At 40.5% G+C, this 22,274-nt stretch overlaps 1 protein-coding gene across 4 annotated transcripts; it reads right to left on the reverse strand.

Moving 5' to 3' along the window:
• Positions 1 to 542: 542 nt before the first annotated feature.
• CNEP1R1 (CTD nuclear envelope phosphatase 1 regulatory subunit 1) lies at positions 543 to 21,576 on the reverse strand. Of its 4 annotated transcripts, XR_005355818.1 has the most exons (7): positions 21,441 to 21,576; positions 20,335 to 20,406; positions 17,167 to 17,240; positions 13,129 to 13,238; positions 12,949 to 13,003; positions 6,096 to 6,318; positions 4,959 to 5,845 (listed from the first exon to the last, which is right to left on the reverse strand). XR_005355818.1 is itself a non-coding variant. In XM_038531087.1 (6 exons), the coding sequence occupies exons 1-6, from the start codon at positions 21,463 to 21,465 to the stop codon at positions 722 to 724; spliced, it is 387 nt and encodes a 128-aa protein (XP_038387015.1). In that variant the 5' UTR covers positions 21,466 to 21,576; the 3' UTR covers positions 543 to 721. The 4 variants fall into 4 exon arrangements, 3 of the variants coding, with proteins under 3 accessions (XP_038387015.1, XP_038387017.1, XP_038387016.1); XM_038531087.1 differs by lacking the exons at positions 4,959 to 5,845; positions 6,096 to 6,318 and adding an exon at positions 543 to 772; XM_038531089.1 differs by having other exon boundaries at positions 4,954 to 6,318; positions 12,949 to 12,998.
• Positions 21,577 to 22,274: the final 698 nt, after the last annotated feature.

Below are 22,274 nucleotides of genomic sequence, written 5' to 3' on the forward strand. Positions count from 1 at the left end.
AAAATTTTTTAATTAAAAAAACAGTAATTTCAGAAACCCAGCCCCAGCTTCTTTACTTTAAAAAAAAATAAAGGTAAGGCAATGGGGTGGCTCAGCTGGTTAAGCATCCAACTAATGTGGCTCAGGTCCTGATCTCAGGATTGTGAGATGCTGCTTTTTTCTCTCTCCCTCTCAGGGGGGAAAAAAAATCTTAGCATTTAAGGACCTCTTCCAAAACCAGGGGTACTTGGCTGGCTCAGCTGGTGGAGTGTGCGACTCTTGATCTTGGGATTGTGAGTTCAAGCCCAATGCTGGGTGTAGAGAATACTTAAAAATAAGATATCAAAAAGAGAAAGAAAGAGAAAAGAAAGAAAAAAAGAAAGAAAGAAAGAAAGAAAGAAAGAAAGAAAGAAAGAAAGAAAGAAAGAAAGAAAGAAAGAAAGAAAAGAAAGAAAACCTCTCCTAAAACTAGATAGGCAAATTATGTAAGAAAAGTTAAGATTTAGTGTAATTATGTACAAACCCAATTTTTTTTTAAAGATTTTATTTATTTATTCATGAGAGACACAGAGGGGCAGAGACAAAGGCAGAGGGAGAAACAGGCTCCTTATACAGGGAGCCTGATGCTGGACTCCATCCCAGATCTCCGGGATCATGACCCAAGCCAAAGGCGGATGTGCAACCACTGAGCTCTCCAGGTGCTCCACAAACCCAATTTCAACCAAAGTCAAGATTCATTCATTCAATGGATAGTCACTGAGCATCTTGCCAGGTGCTCTTGGGTACTGAAGATCTGCATATGACAAGAACTCAGAATAAGGACTTAAAATTCATTTGTAATAAAAACACCCAACATGTTATATATCTGACACACATAATTTCATTTAGTCCTTATAACAATTCTGCAAGACAGCTATGAATAGGCCCAAATGAGGACCATAAGGTTCAGAGAGAAGGAGTCATCAGCCCAAGTGGCAAATGGATGAACCAGGACTATGGACCAGTCAACCTGTCAGCTGGTGCTCTTCCACTACACATGGCCTGAAGCTCCCTAACTCGACAGATGACATCATGCTTGGTTTGAAGCAGTGCCCTAGTCCCTTACATAGATTAACTTTCCTCAAAGTCTGCCCCTGGGAATACTGCTTCTGTTAGGTCAGGGTCCTAGTTGCAAGTAAGAGAAGCCAACTTTGGTTAAACAAAAAACATATCACTGAAAGGACATTGGGTATCTCAGAGAATTTTGAGGAGGTCTAGAGAGACCAGTCTAAGACTAAACTTAGAAAAAGAAATGCCCAAATTCATGTCATCAAACTGGCATGATGAAACTGTGCCATCACCAGCAAGCACCACAGAACACCCTGCAACAGGAACAGTTTTACAGCTTTCCCACATGACCACGTCCCAAATGCAAAGGAGTCAAGGAAGTTTTCTAAATTGTCTGGGAGAAGCAGGACTGTTTTGGCTACTAATCCCCAAACCCGGCAAGAGTACTCAACAGGAGCTTGGTAGACGAGACAGAAACCATGCTTAATATCCAAATATCCACGGTGAATGCTAGTAGCTATTTCACAAAATGGCAAAGAGGCAGAAACAGGTTTCTCTACTGCAGGACTTCTTCAGTTTTGTTTTTTTTTTTTAAAGATTTTATTTATTTATTCATGAGAGAGAGAGAGAGAGAGAGAGAAAGAGGCAGAGACACAAGCAGAGGGAGAAGCAGGCTCCATGCAAGGAGCCCGGCGTGGGACTTGATCCCGGGTCTCCAGGATCAGGCCCTGGGCTGAAGACGGTGCTAAACCACTGAGCCACCCGGGCTGCCCTCTTCAGAGTTTTTAATAAACTTTGGAGAATGGAGAATCTCCAAGAGGAGGATATAATAGTTCCCAAACATTGGTGATCACAGAATCTTTATTTCTGTAACAGGTTACATGGGATGGGAAGGGGTGGTAGGGTTCATCCTCAAGTGCTACCCATCGCTGCCTCCCACTAGGTATCACTCATGTGACTTCCAAGAGCTCCTACTCCCTCCTCTGGTTCCCCTAACTGAACTCTATTTCAAGAGCCCATATCTGTCGCCTGGACTGTAGCAGAGCTCCCAACTGCCTACCCCTTCAGTCCACAGTAGTCACTGTCATCGAGTGCAAATCCAGTTGTCACTTCCCTATCAAAACATTTGGTGGCTTCCCACTGTCCTCACAGTACTCCTGACCCCCGGTTCCTACTTACTTCCAATTTCATCTCTCACCATGACCCTTCTCCAAAACTCCATGCTGTGGCCACACTCAAAAACTGTCTTGTGTGTCACCCCCCCACCGCCCCCCATGACCCTTCAGACCCATTTAGAAAGAACTTCTTTAGAGAGCCCAGTGTGGGCTGAACCCCCTTCCTCTGGGCATCTACACTTTTAACTTTCATAGCACTTATACCACATGCTAATTTCCTCAATCAATGGTCTGTATTCCCCCACCAGTTCCAAGGGGGCAAAGTTTTCCTCATACATTTTCTATACCTTCATACCCAACCAAGCACTTGCCACATAAATGGCAGTCTGCAAAAGTGAGGAAAGAGCACCCCTAAAACTTTCCAGCAAGACACTTTTTTCTTTCACTTTTGTCTCTCACACAATCAGGACTTGCGTAACCATCATACACTAAAAATGTGCTTTTAAAATGTTTCATGATGCAGACAAGATGCTCTTCCAATTTTTAGAGGATAAAAGAAAAATGAAACTGAAGAATGTAACTCGAGTTTCTATGGTTTTAGCAGGAAGAAATGACGGGAACTGTCAATGCTGAGGGCAGAGCATCCATCAGTTACAATGATTCTTAGCTCAGTCTGTATAAAATGTCAATCAAGGGGTGCCTGGCTGGCATGGTGTGAAAAATGTGACTCGAGCTTGTCATGAGTTCGAGTCCCACATGGGTGTAGAGATTAAAAAAAAAACACCTGAAAGAAAATGTCAATCAAGAGTTTCATTCTAGGGGGATCCCTGGGTGGTGCAGCGGTTTGGCGCCTGCCTTTGGCCCAGGGCGCGATCCTGGAGACCCTGGGATCAAATCCCACATCGGGCTCCCGGGGCGTGGAGCCTGCACCCTCTGCCTGTGTCTCTGCCTCTCTCTCTCTCTGTGTGACTATCATAAATAAATAAAAAAATTAAAAAAAGAAAAAAAAGAGTTTCGTTCTAGGGAAGCCAGAGTGGCTCAGTGGTTGAGGGTCTGCTTCTGCTCAGGGCATGATCCTGAAGTCCTGGGATCCAGTCCCACATCTTCTCCCTCTGCCTATGTCTCTGCCCGTCTCTCATGAATAAATAAAATCTTAAAAAAAAAAAAGAGTCCATTCTTTTTTTTTTTTTTAAGATTTTATTTACTTATTCATGAGAGACATAGAGAGAGAGAGAGTCAGAGACACAGGGAGAGGGAGAAGCAGGCTCCATGCAGGGAGCCTGATGTGGGACTCGATCCCAGGTCTCCAGGATCAGGCTCTGGGCTGAAGGCGGCTCTAAACCGCTGAGCCACCCGGGCTACCCCAAGAGTCCATTCCTAAAGGAGGAAAGAGCTCTTCAATCAACAGCAGTAATAGGGAATCACAAGCCTTGATGTTTTCAGTGAGGCTGCTTAAAAGTTAAATACCTAGAACCATTTTAGGTTTCTTATCATTAGGGGCCAAATATCTTTTCTCTTTCCATTTAGTCCACTATTTAGGAGTTTGCTTGGTTCATAAGATAAGCAGAATTTCCTCAATTAAAATGTTGATGGGGAACCCTGGGTGGCACAGCGGTTTGGCGCCTGCCTTTGGCCCAGGGCGCAATCCTGGAGACCCGGGATTGAATCCCATGTCGGGCTCCCGGTGCATGGAGCCTGCCTCTCCCTCTGCCTATGTCTCTGCCTCTCTCTCTCTCTCTAACTATCATAAATAAAAAAAAATAAAAAAAAAAAATGTTGATGTTGGGTAAAGTTCCAACAGGGAATTGTTTGTTTTCTAACTTTTAGGATTTGGTTTAACAACTAGATTTACAGAGCACTGACTCTAGCATATGATATAAATCTGGATAGTTGGCACTACACTTATTTCATAAATGAGGAAACTAATACATAATTTGCCTAAAGTTACAAAACAAGCAAGCAGTACAACTGAGATTCAAATCCAGTCTGGAGTCAGAATCCACACTCGTAACTATCACATTCTAATGGCTCCTGAATTAAGTTTAACACACAAGCATCTTTTCAATCGGAGACTTAGATCCTGGTGCTAGTACTGTCTTTAATAAGTTGTGGAAAGCCAGAATGAAGACACTCTAAACATCCGAAGACTGTCTTCCCCACTTGTAATCTCTGGCTGGACTCAACCAGTAATTTCCAGATAGTGTGGAAGGGGACATGAGAGGGTAAGGGTGGTGGTAAAGAGAAGCTAGCCAAATGAGGATTCTTTGTCCATTTCAACCAGAGCAGACTTTTTTGGCAAATGAATTGTTCTGCTAGAAGCATAAGGATGAAAAATCTTTGGAACAAAAGTTTCTTTCTTGGAGCCATCAGATTCCAAGCAGTCTAACATCAAGAAATCTTTGAATGCATGCAAAGTATATGTACACACACAGGTGTATTTTTCTAGGGGAGAAGAGTCAAGGCTTTCATTAAATATTAAAAGTAGTTGATTACTCCAAAAAGGATTAAGGACCTATAAAATCCCTCTTCTACTTTATATTCTTAGAGGAAATGGTCAATCCAAATTAATAAAGCACAATGGAGGAAACCTGCATTTCCTGATTAGGAGGCAAATGTCATCACACAATGATGAGTAGGACTATTAAAGGACTATCATAGCTTAATAAACTGATATCTACAATTGCTACTTGCTCTACTAGACAGAGTTAAAAGATTTCTCATTTGGAACGAGGCTGTTTCTGACACACGCGGTATGTTTTTAACATTTTTAAGCGTTACAGACTTTCCATGAATAAAGGAAAAAAGCCCGATCACTAATTATATATAAAGTATTTATTTTTATACACATATTTACCTACAAAATTTACAGAAAATCAAACAGTGCCGAGTATATAGAATACCCTCTGATGACTCTGTAGGAGCAGAGGGTCTTATTGCTGCAGTTTCAAGAATAAAATCTTATAGATGGGAAAGCCAAGATGAACACAGTTAAGTTAAATGGTAGCCTTGTTAAAAAGTTTTTGTCCTGTGAGTGAATTTTCAGCTTTATGTTAAGTGGAATTTAAAAGACTGCTCATGAAATAATTTAAACCTTTTCAAAATCTTCTAATAAACAGGTAAAAGGCACCTCCAGTTCTTTAAAATATTTACAGCAATCCCAATAGTTTAAGATTAAGGGCAATTATAGTACAGGTGGCTAAGATGCATACACAGTATGTCATTAACACTCTCGGAACAGTGAGAATTGTAGACTCTGGTTTGGGGCGCCGCTCCCAAGTCACCCCCGTGATGGAGCAGCTGATCAATTACACCCGTGCAACACTAGTGTAACAGCACGTCCACCACGGCATAAGATCCAATTATCTAAAACAAGGACTATCAAATTCCCAGACAGCACATAATTTATAACTAAACTTATATATTCAGAAGCCTTTGCAGTGTTCTTAAAATTATTTTAAAAATATAAAGTATATTTAACATTGAAGGAAAACAACCAACTGGAAACATTTACCACAAGAGTGGCTGAAGTTCACTATCTGGTTTAACAAAAATGGTTTCTCAGAACATCTATAATTTCTTACAATATGATGGAGACGAGTCTTCCTCAGTTTACGCCCAATCCGATGTTTTTCTTGCATTATGATTAAAACAGAGGGGTGTGAGAATGAAAGGCACAGCTACGTGTGATAGCTGGTTTTGAAGAGCTGTGGGGATGGCAAACAGATGCTCGTAAGATACTGGTGCAGAACAATGTCCACATAATGCTTCCCTCTTTGACACTGGCATTGATTTGCTATTTACAGTAGTTTGCAAAAATACATTATAAAAACTGGATGAGGTTCTGTTTCTAAGTTTAACTTAGTAACATACAGACATACTTCATCTGCAAAAGTCTCTGCAGGGTCTGAAGTACTAAAGTGACACTAATACTGTAACACAGATAATCAAAGGTACCAAGCACGGAGGACGTGAGTCATCATCATCAAGATCATCTGAGTAAATATTGCACACTTCTTGTCAGTTGTTGCTATGACCTTCATATATCCAACTGTAAAAGGAATCCTTTATGGCTTTTTGCTGTATCACTTATTTGAAGAAAGGCTGTTTTAGGTCCCATAATAATGAGTGAAGATTGTCACTGAACATGAGGCCTGGGTTTCAAAATGAGTTTTCCTGTCTGTAAAAATGGGGGAAAAAAATTTTTTTTTTCAGTAATCAATTCCATTAAAAAAATCACCACTTATCCATAAACTTTGAAGTGCACTTAAAAGGTACGAGAACACCTCTCTATATTCAATCAAGATTAAGCAATTAATAGTTAATGTTCTCAAAGTTTTGTGTGGAGCTTTCTTTCGAAAATCTTCATTACTTTAAAACAATGTATTTGATGAACTCCCCAGTCCACTGGCTTCCCTATAAATCAGGCAATCAATCCAATGTATATAAACCAATTTATGCTCCTTGCCAAATGAAGTTTATAAAATAAACGTACTTGCGCATAAACATTTTTCCTTTACCAACACTAAATTTTTACTTTCAGATAAAAATGTAAACAAATGGGATCCCTGGGTGGCGCAGCGGTTTGGCGCCTGCCTTTGGCCCAGGACGCGATCCTGGAGACCCAGGATCGAATACCACATCGGGCTCCCGGTGCATGGAGCCTGCTTCTCCCTCTGCCTGTGTCTCTGCCTCTCTCTCTCTCTCTGTGACTATCATGAATAAATAAATAAAATCTTAAAAAAAAAAAAATTGTAAACAAATGACTGGAGTGAACACTGATGCTTATACACTGCTGTTCAGGGGACTTCTTCTTTTTGGTAATTCCTTGATATGCAGGTAGAACTTTTTCCACTGTTTTTTTTTTTTTAATTTTTTTAAATTTTTATTTATTTATGATAGTTACAGAGAGAGAGAGAGAGGCAGAGACACAGGCAGAGGGAGAAGCAGGCTCCATGCACCGGGAGCCCGATGTGGGATTCGATCCCGGGTCTCCAGGATCACGCCCTGGGCTAAAGGCAGGCGCCAAACCGCTGCGCCACCCAGGGATCCCTTTTTCCACTGTTTTATTAAGGTATAATTTATTTATTTTTTTTTTTAAGGTATAATTTAAATACAGTAAGATGCTAACCCTTGCATACAGTTTTACAAGTTTTAAGAAATATATACACCCACTGCCCGAGTGGCTCAGTCAGTTAAACGTCCTACTCTTAATTCTGACACAGGTCACAATATTGAGCCCACATCAGGCTCTGTGCTCGGTGCCTAGCCTGCTTGAGATTCTCTCCCTTTGCCTCTCCCCGCCTGTATGTTAACTAGGCAAAAATCTTAATATACACACAATACACTCACAGCCACCACCCAGAGCAGGATACAGAACATCACCACCACCCAGAAAGTCCCTCCAGGCCCTTTTTTGGTCAATGGCAGCCCCACTCCTTATGTAGACATAACCATTTCCCAAAAATTTTGCCTGTCTGTGGTCTTTAAACAAATGGAATCAGAGTGTGTTCTTTGACATCTACTTCTTTCACTCAATGTAATTCTGCCATTCATCTGTTACTATGTTTCAGTAATTTGTACTATTTTATACTGTTATTTTGATATAAAATATACAATATTTCACTGTACGAATAGACCCCATTTGTTTTATCCATGGTTTTAATCTATTTTAAACTACATGAATATTATATTAATGTAATCTCATTATTAAAAAACTAGGGATGCCTGAGTGGCTCAGGGCGTGATCCCAGGGTCAGGGGATCAAATCACGCATCAGGCTACCTATGGGGAGCCTGCTTCTCCCTCTGCCTGTGTCTCTGTCTCTCTGTGTCTCTCATAAATAAATAAAAATCTTAAAAAAAATCAAATATGAGGGTGCCTGCCTGGCTCAGCCAGTGAAGCATATGACTTCTTCAAGCTCCACGTTGGGTACAGGATTACTTAAAAAAAATAAACAAGAAATTAAAATAATTTTCAAATATAGATAAGCTAAAATCCTTTCCATCTATCTCAAATTCTAGCCCTCTTAAAGAAGAAACCAGGGCAGCCCCAGTGGCGCAGCGGTTTGGCGCCGCCTGCAGCCCGGGGTGTGATCCTGGAGACCCGGGATCGAGTCCCACATCAGGCTCCCTGCATGGTGCCTGCTTCTCCCTCTGCCTGTGTCTCTGCCTCTCTCTCTCTCTCTAGCTGTGTCTCTATGAATAAATAAATAAAATCTTTAAAAAAAAAAAAAAAAAAAAAAAAAAAAAAAGAAGAAACCAGTTTTAGCATGAATCCTTCCAGATTGTGTTCTATAGATTTACATTCCCATATACAAATAATAAAAAGAACTTGTGTCAGGCTCCGTGCTCAAAGGGAGTCTGAGTGAGATTCTCTCCCTTTCTTGTTGCCTTTCTTCCCCGTATTCTCTCAAATAAATAAATAAGTCTTAAAAAAAAAAAAATCTGGTGTTTCTAATGTGCTAAAATACGAGGGTAAAACATACCACTTGGGATTTGTTTCAAAATAATCTAATGGAGGAAAAGTGGGCAGGGGTGCACATGAAATAAGAATGGCCATGAGCTGATTATTGTTGACACTGACCAATGGGTATTCATTATACTCTTCATTTTTTTGTTTGGAAATTTTCATAATTAAAACTTTTTTATGGACAAAGAAGATATATATACATCATAAAATACATACATATATACATATATAAACACAATGGATTATTATTTAGATTTTAAAAAAGAATGAAATCTTGCCACTTACAACAACATAGATAGAGCTAGAAACTATAATGCTAAGCCAAAAAGAAATAGATAAATACTGTACAGTTTCACTCATTGTGCCATTTAAGAAAAAACAGGGGCGTTTGGGTGGCTCAGTTGGCTAAGCATCTGCCTTCGGCTCAAGTCATGATCATGAGTTTTAGGATCAAGCCCCGCACTGGGTTCCCTGCTCAGTGGGGAGTCTGCTTCTCCCTCTGCCTCTCACCTCACTTGTGCTCTCTCTCTCTTTCAAAAGAATAAAATCTTAAAAAAAAAAAAAAAAAAAAAAGCAAAGGAAAAAAAATATAAATTAAGAAACAGGCCCTTAATTGTGGAGAACAAACTGATGAGTACTAGTGGGGAGGTGGCGGGGGGCAGTGGTGGTGGTGAAATAGGTGATGGGGCCGGGGGGGGGGGGTACATTTGTTATGAGCATGGGATGATGTACGGAACTGCTGAATCACTATACAGTACACCTGAAACTAATATAACATTGTATATTAGTTAACTATACTGGAATTAAAAAGAAAATAGTACTGGGGAAAAAAATCTTTAAAAAAAAAAAAAAGATACCAAATTGAGTGTATTGTTTAATAATTTCCTTCTTGTACCTAACATTATGTCTTGAAAGATCCTTGCACGTCCAAATTTATAGATTTACCATAGGTTCTTATGATGTGGCTATACCAAAGCTTATTTTACCCTGTCCCTGTTGAGAAACCTAAAACCTGTTTCCATTTTTTCCCTACTCCAAAGGATGTTGCAACTTACTACCTCATACCTGCCTCCTTATGTGAAATGTGATGGTTCCCACCAAAGGTAGGGGTACCAAAGGTAGATGGGGAGAAGTAGAATGGTTAGGTTATGAGGCATGCCAAATTTTCATTTTATAAGAATGATGAAAACTGCTTTCCAACATGGCAATACATTCTCATCAAGTAGAGCATGGGAGTGCATCTACTCCACCACCGTAATGAAGTTTTTTTTTTTTTAAGGTTTATCTATTTATTCATGAGAGACACAGAGAGAAGCAAAGACATAGGCAGAGGGAAAAGCAGTCTCCCCACAGGGAGCCTAATGCAGTACTCAATCCCCAAACTCCAGGATTACGCTGAAGGCAGACACTCAACCGCTGAGCCAACCAGGTGTCCCACTGTACTGAAGTTTTAACTTATGTCAGTGACAGATAGGTAAGACAAACGGAAATTCAGTTTTACTGTGCATTTCCCCAATTACAAATGAGGCTATTTGTTTTCCCACGTCTATGTTAAGATTTACTTTTCCCACTTTTTCTTTTTTTTTTAAGATTTTATTTATTCCTGAGAGATACAGGTCGGGGGGGGGGGGGGGGCGGGCAGAGACACAGGCAGAGGGAGAAACAGGCTCCATGCAGGGAGCCTGACTTGGAACTCGATCCCAGGTCTCCAGGATCACAACCTGGGCTGAAAGTGACGCTAAACCACTGAGCCACCCGGGCTGCCCTCCCATTTTTCAAATTTACGATTTTTAAAAAATTTTAAATAGGTCTGGTTTCTATCCTCTGTTAGACATCTTAGAAATATTTTCTTCTTCTTTAAAAAAAATATTTTCCAGTAATATCTACACCCAATGTGGGGCTCGAACTCAACCCTGAGATTAAGAATCACGTGTTCTTTGACTGAGCCAGCCAGCCGGATGCCACACAAATACTTCTCATCAGTGCTCACTTTCTTGCTTTTTGGTGTACAAAGTTTTCAAATATTGGTTCAATTAAAGGTATCCAAACTCTTCCATGGCAGTGTTTTTGTTTTGGGTCTTACAAAGGAGCTTTTCTATACCAAGATCTACACCTTGGGGCATCTGAGTGGTGCAGTGGGTTGAACGTCCACTTCCTGGTTTTGATTGCGGTTGTGATCTCCAGCCCTGTGTTGGGACTCCACACTCAGCAAGGACTCTGCTTGGGTTTCTCACTCCCTGTACCACTCCCCTGACTAATGTGTGTGCATGTGCCACTCTCTCTAATAAATAAATTAATTAAAAAAAAAACCAGAACACACATTTATATTTTCTTCTAATGCTTTAATTATGGGATGAGTTGTCTTTTTAAATATATTTAAGAAAAAAAAAAAAAAAAAAAAAAAAAAAAAAAAAAATAAATAAATATATTTAAGACTTCATGGGGTGGGGGGGGAGTCCCTGGGTGGCTCAGCAGTTTGTTTGATTTTTTTTTTTTTTTTTTTTGGTTCAGCAGTTTGGCACCTGCCTTTGGCCCAGGGTGCAATCCTGGAGTCCCAGGATTGAGTCTCGCGATGGGCTCCCTGCATGGAGCCTGCTTCTCCCTCTGCCTGTGTCTCTGCCTCTCTTTCTCTCTATGTCTATCAAGAATGAATGAATGAATGAATGAATGAATGAATAAATAAATTTTAAAAAAGGACTTCATCTGGAATTTAGTCTTTTTAATTGATGCGAAGCAGAGATCTAAATTCATTTTTTTCAAATGAAAAACTGTCTCAACACTACTAGCCCTCGACTTGAAATACTATCCTTATCCTCTAATTTTTAAAAAATCAAAGTGTTGGGCAGCTCGGGTGGCTCAGCGGTTTAGTGCTGCCTTCAGCCCAGGGCCTGATCCTGGAGACCCGAGATAGAGTCCATGTCAGGCTCCCTGCATGGAGCCTGCTTCTCCCTCTGCCTGTGTCTCTGCCTCTTATGAATAAATAAATAAAATCTTAAAAAAAAAAATCAGAGTGTTTAGTCTTTATTCTCTTCACTGATCCAGGGGCCCCCTGCCTTAATATCTTTTTTTTTTTTTTGCTCTTTATTCTAGTTTTCTTTTTTTTTTTTTTTTTTTTTTTTTTTTAATTTTTATTTATTTATGATAGTCACAGAGAGAGAAAGAGAGAGAGGCAGAGACATAGGCAGAGGGAGAAGCAGGCTCCATGCACCGGGAGCCCGATGTGGGATTCGATCCCGGGTCTCCAGGATTGCGCCCTGGGCCAAAGGCAGGCGCCAAACCACTGCGCCACCCAGGGATCCCTATTCTAGTTTTCTAAACTAGGTGTTATTTAATAGTTTTTTTTAACTGAAGGTAAAAATACTTTTATAAATAAGCAAATCAAATCTGTGACATACTCTTAATATGCCTATATGTTATTAATTTTAAAAACACAGTCGGTTTGTATGTGCATCTGTCAATTAACTTGAGATGCAATTTAAAATCCTACATATGGGGATGCCTGGGGGACTCAGTCGGTTAAATGTCTGCCTTGGGCTCAGGTCACGATCCCAGGGTCCTGGGATTGAGCCCAGTGTGGGGCTCCCTGCTCAGAGGGAAGTCTGCTTCTCCCTCTCTTTATACGCCTCCTGTGCTCATGTTTGCTCGCTCTCTCAAAATCTTTTTAAAAATAAAATCCTAGGGACGCCTGGGTGGCTCAGCAGTTGAGCATCTGCCTTTGACTCATGGCATCATCCCAGAGTCCCAGGATTGAGTCCCACATCGGGCTTCCTGCTTGGAGTCTGCTTCTGCTTCTCTCTCTGCCTCTCTCTCTCTCTCTCTCTCTCTCTCTCTCTCTCTGTCTCTCATGAATAAATGAATAAAATCTTTAAACAAAAATAAAATAAAATCCTACATACAGAGTACCATTAGAGAGTTTACAAATCCAACACCCAACAAGCCGTTTTTCGCCAATAATGACCACTCTATATATAGTTTAAGATGACTTCAATCATAACACACATTATGATTTTATATCATTAGGAAAGATCAAAATGGCACCTGGCTGGCTCAGTGGTAGAACATATGACTTAATCTCAGGATCATGAGTTCAAGCCCCACATTGGGCATAAAGCTTACTTAAAAAAAAAATTACAGTCAACTCTATCAGTTGAACTGTATGATACTACAGATTATTAGATGCACCTCGATTTCTGAGATGTAAATATGGGTATTAGGATCAATGCTATAAGAATATTTCCACTATTAATCCATGTAATTTATCAAAGTCTGCTTTATTTAAGCCAAAAGATTTCAGTCCTTTCATGCACATGTATAATTTTCTAATATAAGCAATACTCACATCATCACAAGACATATTGTATTCTGCTAATACAGTTCGACATCGAGCAGCTATACTGAAAAAATGTGGTCAAAGGAAAATTTATCATATGAAGAATAAGCTTTTAAAACAACATCTAGATGATCAAGAAGGTGCTTTAATTTTACTCAGAGAATAAAAGTCAATTCTGATAAAGGATACATTGATGGTGCAACAACCCTCTTGTGTATTCCAGCAAAGAACAAGCCTATTAGAGTGATACAGCTAATGGTGAAAAACGGGTGATTCCATAATGATGTGAAGAAAGACACCTGGAAAAGAAGAGTTTGAAACATAAAAATGTTTAAAATCTCAGAATACTAATTCTTACCTCCCCACTTGTGCATAAATATATCTAACATTTGAATCATCTGAAATACGAAGATTTGAATAATTTAAAATAATCCCAGTTGTTTAGCTGTGTCATAAAAATAGAAATGTTTCGTATCTTTAATGTAGCAAAATAATATAGCAATGTTCCCTCTATTCATTCCAAAGAGTTGAACCATTACAAATTCATTCTTCTAATCAAAAACCAAAGGGCACATGAGATGAAGACTGGATGTTATACTATATGTTGACAAACTGAATTTAAATAAAAATTTTTAAAATTAAAAAAAAATAATCAAAAAACATCCTACCAAAAATATTTACTGAACCCTTCCTGATAAGGAGCAATTTAAAAAGCACAAGACTAGGACACCTGACTGGCTCAATGGAATGTGTGACTCCTGATCTCGGGGTTTTGAGCTCAAGCCTGATTTTGAGTATAGAGACTACTAAAAAAACAAAACAAAACAAAACAAAAATAAAACTTAAAACAAAGTACAGGATTGGGGTGTCTGGCTAGCTCAGTTGGTAGAATATATCTCTTGATCTCAGGGTTGTGAGTTGAAGCCCCGCGTTGGGCATAAAGATTACATACATACATACATACATATATAAAAGCACAAGATTAAGTTCCACAACAGTAGAGATGCTGTCTTGTGCATCACTGTTTTCCCAACATCTGAAACAGTGCTTGGCAAACATAGGTGCTCAACCAATACTGTTGAATGAGTGCAGATGAAGGAGGTCTCTGATCTGAAGTCAATGAATACACAAAAGTGATCTAGTTACTCTCCCTGTTAAAAAGCTTCTTTATGAGAATTGGGTAGACTCTGCCATTCATAGTCTGGTCCCAATTTAACCATCTCCTGCTGCATCTGCATAGACACTACCATATTCCTTCTCTCCTCTTACGTGGAGACTCATCCCTCCCTCCCTCTCTGTGGGAGCAAAAAATGAGTGGTTTTGAAGCTACTGAAATTTATTTTTTATTTTATTTTTATTTTTAAAAAATTTTATTTATTTATTCATGAGAAACACAGAGAGGAGAGAGAGAGAGGGGCAGAGACACAGGCAGAGGGAGAAGCAGGCTCCATGCAGGGAGCCCGATGTGGGACTCGATCCCGGGTCTCCAGGATCACGTAAACTGCTGAGCCACCTGGGCTGCCCAAAGCTACTGAAATTTAAATAGCCAGATGACACTCAAGCAGGGAAAGATGATTAGTAGCTATCTATAAAGAACGAGGGTTTAGGGGTACCTGGGTGGCTCAGTCAGAAGAGCATGTGGCTCTTGATCTTGGAGTTGTTTGAGCCCACATGGGGTATAGAGATTACTTAAATAAAACTTAAAAGGGGGTGCTGGTGGCTCACTCAGTCAAGTGTCTGACTCTTAGTTAAAGCTCGGGTCATATTCTCAGGGTTGTGAGATCGAGCTCCACGTGCTCAGTGGTGTGTCTGCTTCAGATTCTCTCTCTCCCTCTGCCCCTTCCCCTGTTCATCTCTTTCTCTCTCTAAAACAAATAAATAAATCTTAAAAAAAAAAAAGAAAAAAGAGTGTTTAAGAGAAACAAAGAGCTGATTTCAGATCTGGGCATAATCAGATGATAGCAAGAAACAAGACAACATGAATATGGTGGAGATAAGGGTCCAGGATCCAGGACTGGAACAAGAATGGGCACTGAAGGCTGGGGAACAGAACTGTAGATTGAAGGAGAGATGATGTTTAGAGTCTGGAGAAAGAAATCAGATGGACCAGGAACTAAATGAGAGCAACAGAATTAAGCCAGAGGCATCGATACTCCACTCTCATACCAAGAGATGTGTACATATTTCAAGACTGAGAGCTAAACTTATAAAAAACACCAGGTAGCTAGCCCAGCATGCTATCGGTTAAATAAATTTGTCAAATGAAGAAACGAGAGGCTGAAAACATCAGGAGGGAAGAAGCTCCCAGAAGGATGAAATTCTGAAAAAGAAGTTAATATTCCAGAGGAATGTCTTCTTAAACCTTTAATTCCCAAAGGCCAGCTAGATTTCACATGGCCTGCACAGTTTAAGCACATATAGTGTCGTATGTGTTAATTTTAATTAGATCCGTCAACATCAGCCTTCTTTCCTCCATGGCAATAATCAACTACATCTAGGTATCAGTTTCCCCCCTTTAGATCAGGCATTCATGTGCTTTCCAGTTTGCTCTGTTGCTTCTCTCCTTGGGTTCTTCCAGATAGTCATGCACTGGCTTTTGAGTCTGCAACTCTTGCTACAGAAACAATTGCTGTTTAAAACGCCTATCAGCTTTGAGGTTATTAAATACTGAAATAAAGAGCTAACCCTTAGGCTAATAGTTATATTCTCACCTAATTTAGAAAATTACATTAACTACAGAGTTTTGGGCCTATTTCAAATTACATTTAATTCTGTGTTTTATTAAGATCTCAACTAGCTGAAATCAGCTTATATTTTTCCCAATTAGAAGTCAGATTCATTTCCCAAGATAGATCTTTTCAATCTTCTTGCCAGCCTCCTTACTTTTCCCCTGAAGATGAGTACCAAGCACAGCCCTAAGATCAGACTTTTATAAATCAACACACAAGAGAGTTTCCTATCTGCCATAAAAACTCTTCTATTAACGCAAAATTCCATCACCAAATTCCCCTACCTCCTATTCTTTTATAGCTCCACCTCAATGGATTAAGTCAGGGAGACTACATGCTAAATAAATCCCTGGCTGCCTGAAATGCCATTTGGACTGCTGACAAAAGCTTTGCTATTAGGTTTTTCTTCTGTATAACCTAACAAGTTATAAATAAAGCTACTGTAATAGTCTACCTAATTACAGTTTTAAAAAGGATGTGGGTTTAAGATTTAAGAAAATGACGTTATTATTATTACCTAAATAAAGCTGCACCAAGGGAAAAATCTTCACTGAAAAATTGGAGACTACTGTTTCTCTAATAAAACAAACACTTCAGTTTGAAATTAAGGCACAAGTTAGTAGAAAGAAGTAGAATTCTGAAAAACATGCTATCAGATTTCATCAAAGGATGCTTCGAGAAATAACATTATGAAATTTTTTATTGCATTTGATATAGGGATGTTCTTGTACAGTGCCCAATGGGAGATCTCTTAGTGTTTCCTATATTAAATTCAGGCAGGAAATTTTTTTGAGATAAATGTGGAGAACAAAACCTTTGCTAGCTTATGGAACTCATACATGTGTTCTTTTCACAAAGTAGAAAAACCATGGAACGGTGACTTTATTGATCAGGTAACTCAGAGACTAATTTATAACTCAGTTTGGGCAAGTGTGGTGTCCCACATGGCCTTGTCTGTGACCTGGTTTCCTTCCTGTTTTTGACCCTCTAGTCTAATTGTCTTTTATCCACCATCTTGACTTTTTATTACATTAATATTTTGCTATTTTATCATAGGTCTCCTGCAAAGTCATCTCAAATGCTTTGTGGGATAAAGAAAGGTCCTACCAAAGATTAGTCTTAGAAGAAAATGGTATTTTACAATTTTCTAAAGCTGGAACACACGATACTAAATGGACAAAGGAGAATAAAGACAATGTTTACATTGAAATAGGTAAAAATGTGTGACTATGACATATATAAAATGACATGTAAAAAGTTCAGAAATGAATGAGAAGTAGCATAGTGTTATTTCTCATGCATTTTTCCTTGTAAAAGATACTTATCTACAGTGGCCAAAGTTTTTCTTAAGCAAATTAATATAAAGCATATATTTAATATACTGTTCAATATCACTACTAGTAATAATAGGAAGCATCTGAGTAATACTTTACAATGAACAAAGCACTGCTACATTATCTCATTTAATCCATTAAAGATTTTAAATCAAAACTTCTACCTTTTGTGTCTCGGGATCTATTAACCAGTTCCAGGCACCAGTAGCTGTACAGACAGATACCACTATAAGAAGCACTGATGAAAGATAAACACGAAATTAGTAAGGAAATAAGCTGTTAATAAATTTATACTAATACCACCAGTTCCTAATAAATGACAGCCAAAGGATGCAGCACTTTATTAAATGGAAAATGCATTCGACTGAGGAATTAAGAAACTTGCTGTATGGCCTTCGGGAATTCTCTTTAAATACTGTGAACCTCAGTAATTGAGGATGATAGTGTCCCTATTATTACTTCAGTCAGAACTTACCAAGATTTATGAAATCAAAAGCCGTAGGAACTTTGGATGGCTTTGTGCTGATTTTGCAGATCTTGTAAATTTAAATTAAAAAACAAAAACAAAAAAACCAACAAAAAAACACCTCTCATTTTCTACTGTAAATAAACCAAACAAAGACTCTTTTATGAACGCACTGACTAGAGGATTTTGCTGGAAGACAACTGCTTGCATTGAGTTAAACATCGGTTGGTGTGATCAGGAATGTGGAGTACCAGATTTTCTTCAGAGACTTAAAGGAAGATCAGGGTAAAAATCTGACAGTAGAGCTCAGTAAAGTTTTTCTCCCCACTAAGCTAGAATTATTTTAAGAATTCTAAATAGATCCTAAGCAAAATGTAAGAATGAATGGTATAGAGGCACCTGGTTGACTTAGTTGGTGGAGCGTGTGACTCTTGATCTCAGGGCTGTAGGTTTGAGCTCCATGCTGGGTGTAAATTACTTAAAAAGTAAAATCTGGGCAGCTCAGCGGTTTAGTGCCGCCTTCAGCCCAGGGCATGATCCTGGAGACCCAGGATCGAGTCCAGTGTCGGGCTCCCTGCATGGAGCCTGCTTCTCCCTCTGCCTGTGCCTCTGCCTCTCCCTCTCTCTGTCTCTCATGAATAAATAAATAAAATCTTTAAAAAAAAAAAAAAAATTAAAATCTCAGGAGTGCCTGGATGGCTCAGTCAGTTAAGCATCTGTCTGCCTTCAGCTCAGGTATGATCTCAGGGTCCTGGGATTGAGCCCTGTATTGCATCAAGCTTCCTGCTCAGCGAGGAGCCTTCTTCTCCCTCTGCTCCCCCACCCCACTTGTGCTCTCTCTACCTTGCTCACTCTCCCTCTCAAATAAATAAATAAAATCTTAAAAAATTTTTTAAAAAGGTAATAAATGGTACTACTAGAAAATAATAAAAGGGCACCAAGTCCTAGTTAACATTCTGGGTATCAAGTTACTGTCCTTCAGTTAAGACACATATAGTTTTAAAATATAAAGATCGAAAAATAAAAATAAAAATAAAATAAAATATAAAGATCAAGATTCAAAAAGCAACTTAACCTAGAAGTCCTAGTGATATTCTTTTAGAAGAGGCAAATCACAGGAAAACAATCTCATTTTAGGTATTTAAGTACACAATCAAAATTTTAAAATTACATTCTCAGCTCAGATTAAACTCAATTTCTTATAAAGCTGTGTTTCCAATAAGCAATGCACTACACAGACTGTTCTTTTGAAAAATGAAGCAAAATCAAAATCAAACTCACTGGAAGGGACCTCATACACATACTTTTGATTGGTATATTAACCAAGCTGATTTATATGTAAGCACTGAGACCATGAATCACAGAAAAAGTAAAGTAAATTCACTGTCTTATATTTTATGAGATACCACTGGATCATTTTAAAAGATTTTCAAGTAGTAGTGAAATAAGGTTTTGGGAGGATTCTTCCCTAAACCAAGGTATCTAAAAAAATCACTCTTTGTAAATTCTGACATATCAGAATTCTCAGAGCATATGAATGAAACTTTGCAGATAGATCTAAGAAAAATATCACAAAAAATCCTGACACAGAAAAAGGTTCCTAACTTCAATAGTGCTCTTTGGTCCCACAAACTGAATTATACTGTGAAATAAAGTATCTATTCAACATGTGCTGTTGTACTTCCCTTTTGACAAGAAGTTCAATCATACACATCCAAGAAACTAAGTCTGGTCCCAACACAAGTTAGCAAAACATTTTGTTTGCTAAGGTCATCACTTGCATTTCCTAAGTATTTCCACTGAGCAATCATCACAATTCTTTCAAATCATATTTGATAGTAGTCACGACATTTTGAATAGACAGTTATAACGTGAATTTGTTTTGTAGGATATACTGCAAAGCAATACAATCATGCTCTACTAAAATCGACCAAGGGTAATTTCATAACCTTGGCAAGTATATGTTAAATAGGATTTTCCTTGGGGCACCAGGGTGGCTCAGTCAGTTAAGTAGTTGCCTTTGCTCAGGTCATGATCTCAGGGTCTTGGGATCAAGCCCAGCATCTCAGGTCTCTGCTCACCAAGGAGCCTGCTTCTCTCTCTGCTTCTGCTCTCTCACTGGTGCCCGCGCTCTCTCTCTCCCTAATAAAAACCTTTGAAAAAAAATATGTGATTTTCCTTAACAGAACTTTATTTCAATAGTTTGTAGGCAAATTTAAAAGTTGCTAAGCAGGGCAGCCTGTGTGGCTCAGCGGTTTAGCGCCATCTTCAGCCCAGGGCCTGATCCTGGGCACCCAGGATGGAGTCCCGCGTTGGGCTCCTTGCATGGAGCCTGCTTCTCCCTCTCTCTCTCTCTCTCTCTCTCTCATGAATAAATAAATAAAATATTAAAAAAAACCAAAACTGCTAAACAAGTTCCTGAAATCACATGTCATTTATCAATATGTAATATTTAATAAAAAAAACTGTATGTATTTTAATGGAAAAATGAAAACCCAACCATACAAAATATATGTTCTTTTAGCATGGGCAGTTCCTTTTCCTAAAGATTTCTTTGGTGGGGGTGCCTGGCTGGCTCAGGCCGTAGAGCCTTTGACTCTTGATCTCAAGGCTGTGTGTTTGAACGCCACATTGGGTGTAGAAATTACTTAAAAATAAAATCTTAAAAAATTTTTTTTTCTTTAGGATGCATTGTTTACAAAGTCAAATAAATTTAAAACCGTTAAAACAAAGGAAATCTCATGGTTTAGTAAAGCATTTGTTAGTCAAAACTCTTACACAAAAGCAAATCATTGTTAGGCAGGGATAAAAGTACCAATTGTGGGTTTATTTTCCCTGGGGGAAAAAAAAACATTCAAGAACTTACTTCTCCAACGCCCGGTGGCAGGTTGCAAACAGTGAATATATTCTGTAAGTCTTCTCTCAAAAGCCTTGAGATCTAGGTAAAAAGATTTCAATTTTCCAATTAGCTCTCTGACTAGTTTGAATCTCTTAAGATGACATTTCAGATATACTCTAACCGCTTCAGGTCTTCACACAGCAGCTCACACGTTTCACTGCACTGTCTACTTCGTTTCCTAGGGCAGCTCTGAGTACTGGACAAAACCATCAGGTTTCTTTGATTCCAATTTCGCCTATAAGGAAACTGGTCCGCCTTTAGGAGCTTCGTAACGTGCCGTGTGGACCGGCCGCGGCAGCGCCAAGGGCCGGCACCCTGGGGGCGCCAATAAAGGGAGCACGGTCAGGTCCGGTCAGGTCAGGTCAGGTCAGGTCGAGGTGTGACCCTGCGGGGGCCCAGAGCTGTCCGTGACAACGACGTCTCCCCTGTCGGCAGAGTCCGACGGGGTCTGCCGTTCCGCAACCACCCGATTCCGAGTTCTAGCCCCCGGTTGTACTTAGGGGCTGTGCCGGGTGTCGGGTCCTTCTGCATTTCCCACGCGGCTACGGGGGCTGCGGAAAGGCTCCCCCCCCCCCCCCCCCCCCGCCGCGGCCACCTGTGACCTGCCGACGGGCCGGGGCCACCACCCCGCGGTCGCGCCTTCTAACTTCAGGAGACCGAGAAGCACGGCCGGGACGCGGCGGCTGACCAGAAACCGCAGCAGGAACCACGGTGCAACTCCCGGGGTCACCGCGGTAACATCAAGTAAACGACGGCCACGCAAAAGCGCAAAATGCAGGACGCTGGCTAATGAGTAAAAAGCAAAAGTAGCCGTCGCGAGGGGCTCCCGGGCGCCCACCCACGTCCGGCCGGCCCGCGGCCCCCGGCCCATCCTTCGCGGCCCCCGGCCCCCGGCCCTCCCGCCTCCCCGCGGCCCCCGGCCCATCCGTCGCGGCCCCCGGCCCATCCTTCGCGGCCCCCGGCCCCTCCGTCGCGGCCTCCTCTCCCCGGGGCGGGGTCTCCGCGACTCCAACCCCTCCAGAGCCCCGCCAGCTTCCGGGAAGCGCCCGGGCCACCCCGGAGGCCCACCGTACCTTCCGCCTGCTCCAGCGAGTTCATGTCGGGCGGCAGCTGCGGTCACTGCCGCGGCCCCGTCCGCATCGCAGCTCCGCGGCCCCCGCCCGGCCCGCAGCGCCAACTCCCACCTCTAACCGCCTCCCTCCGCCCCTCCGCGTCGCACCGCCCCTTGCTTACACCCGCTACGCTCATTGGGCATCTCTGCCCGACCCCACAACTAAGACGAGTTCCTATTGGCTAGCTCCGTGCACCGGCCTCGGGGCCGGCGTCGGACGGTCAGCCGGAGGGACCAAGAACTGCCGGCGGCCGGGCTGCTGTAACGCTGGCGCCGCCTCCTGCCTCGGGGAGGAACTGCAGCCTCTCCGAGCCAGCTCGCTCCTCAGGCCATTCTTAGTTTTCCTGCCTGGTTCTTTGATTCTTCAGATCTTTACTGAGCGCCCTTTACCTTCCGGGCAGTGTTCGGGTTTCGACGCGGAGCAGAGAAATGAACGAGCTAGCTCTCTCCTCCAGGACTCAAGAGGATACAGAACTAACTAGAAGCCAAATAATGAAAAAAAAAAAAAAAAAAAATTAAAAAAAAAAACAAACAAAACAAAAAAAAAAAAAAAAATAGAAGCCAAATAATGGATTTAGGTTAGAGTACCTCTTTCCTTCCTTATTAACCCAACTCCAAAAAAATAAATAAATAAAAATAAATAAATAAATAAATAAATAAATAATAAAAAATAAAAAATAAAAAATAAAATAAAATAAATAAAACAAAATAATAAAATAAATAACCCAATCCTTAAATAGGCATTCCTCCCTTGGTTACTTTTTTTCTCACGTTACCCAACTTTCCGAAAGTTACC

Source organism: Canis lupus, chromosome 2, assembly GCF_011100685.1.
Source record: "Canis lupus familiaris isolate Mischka breed German Shepherd chromosome 2, alternate assembly UU_Cfam_GSD_1.0, whole genome shotgun sequence".
In the NCBI taxonomy this organism is placed as follows: domain Eukaryota; kingdom Metazoa; phylum Chordata; class Mammalia; order Carnivora; family Canidae; genus Canis; species Canis lupus.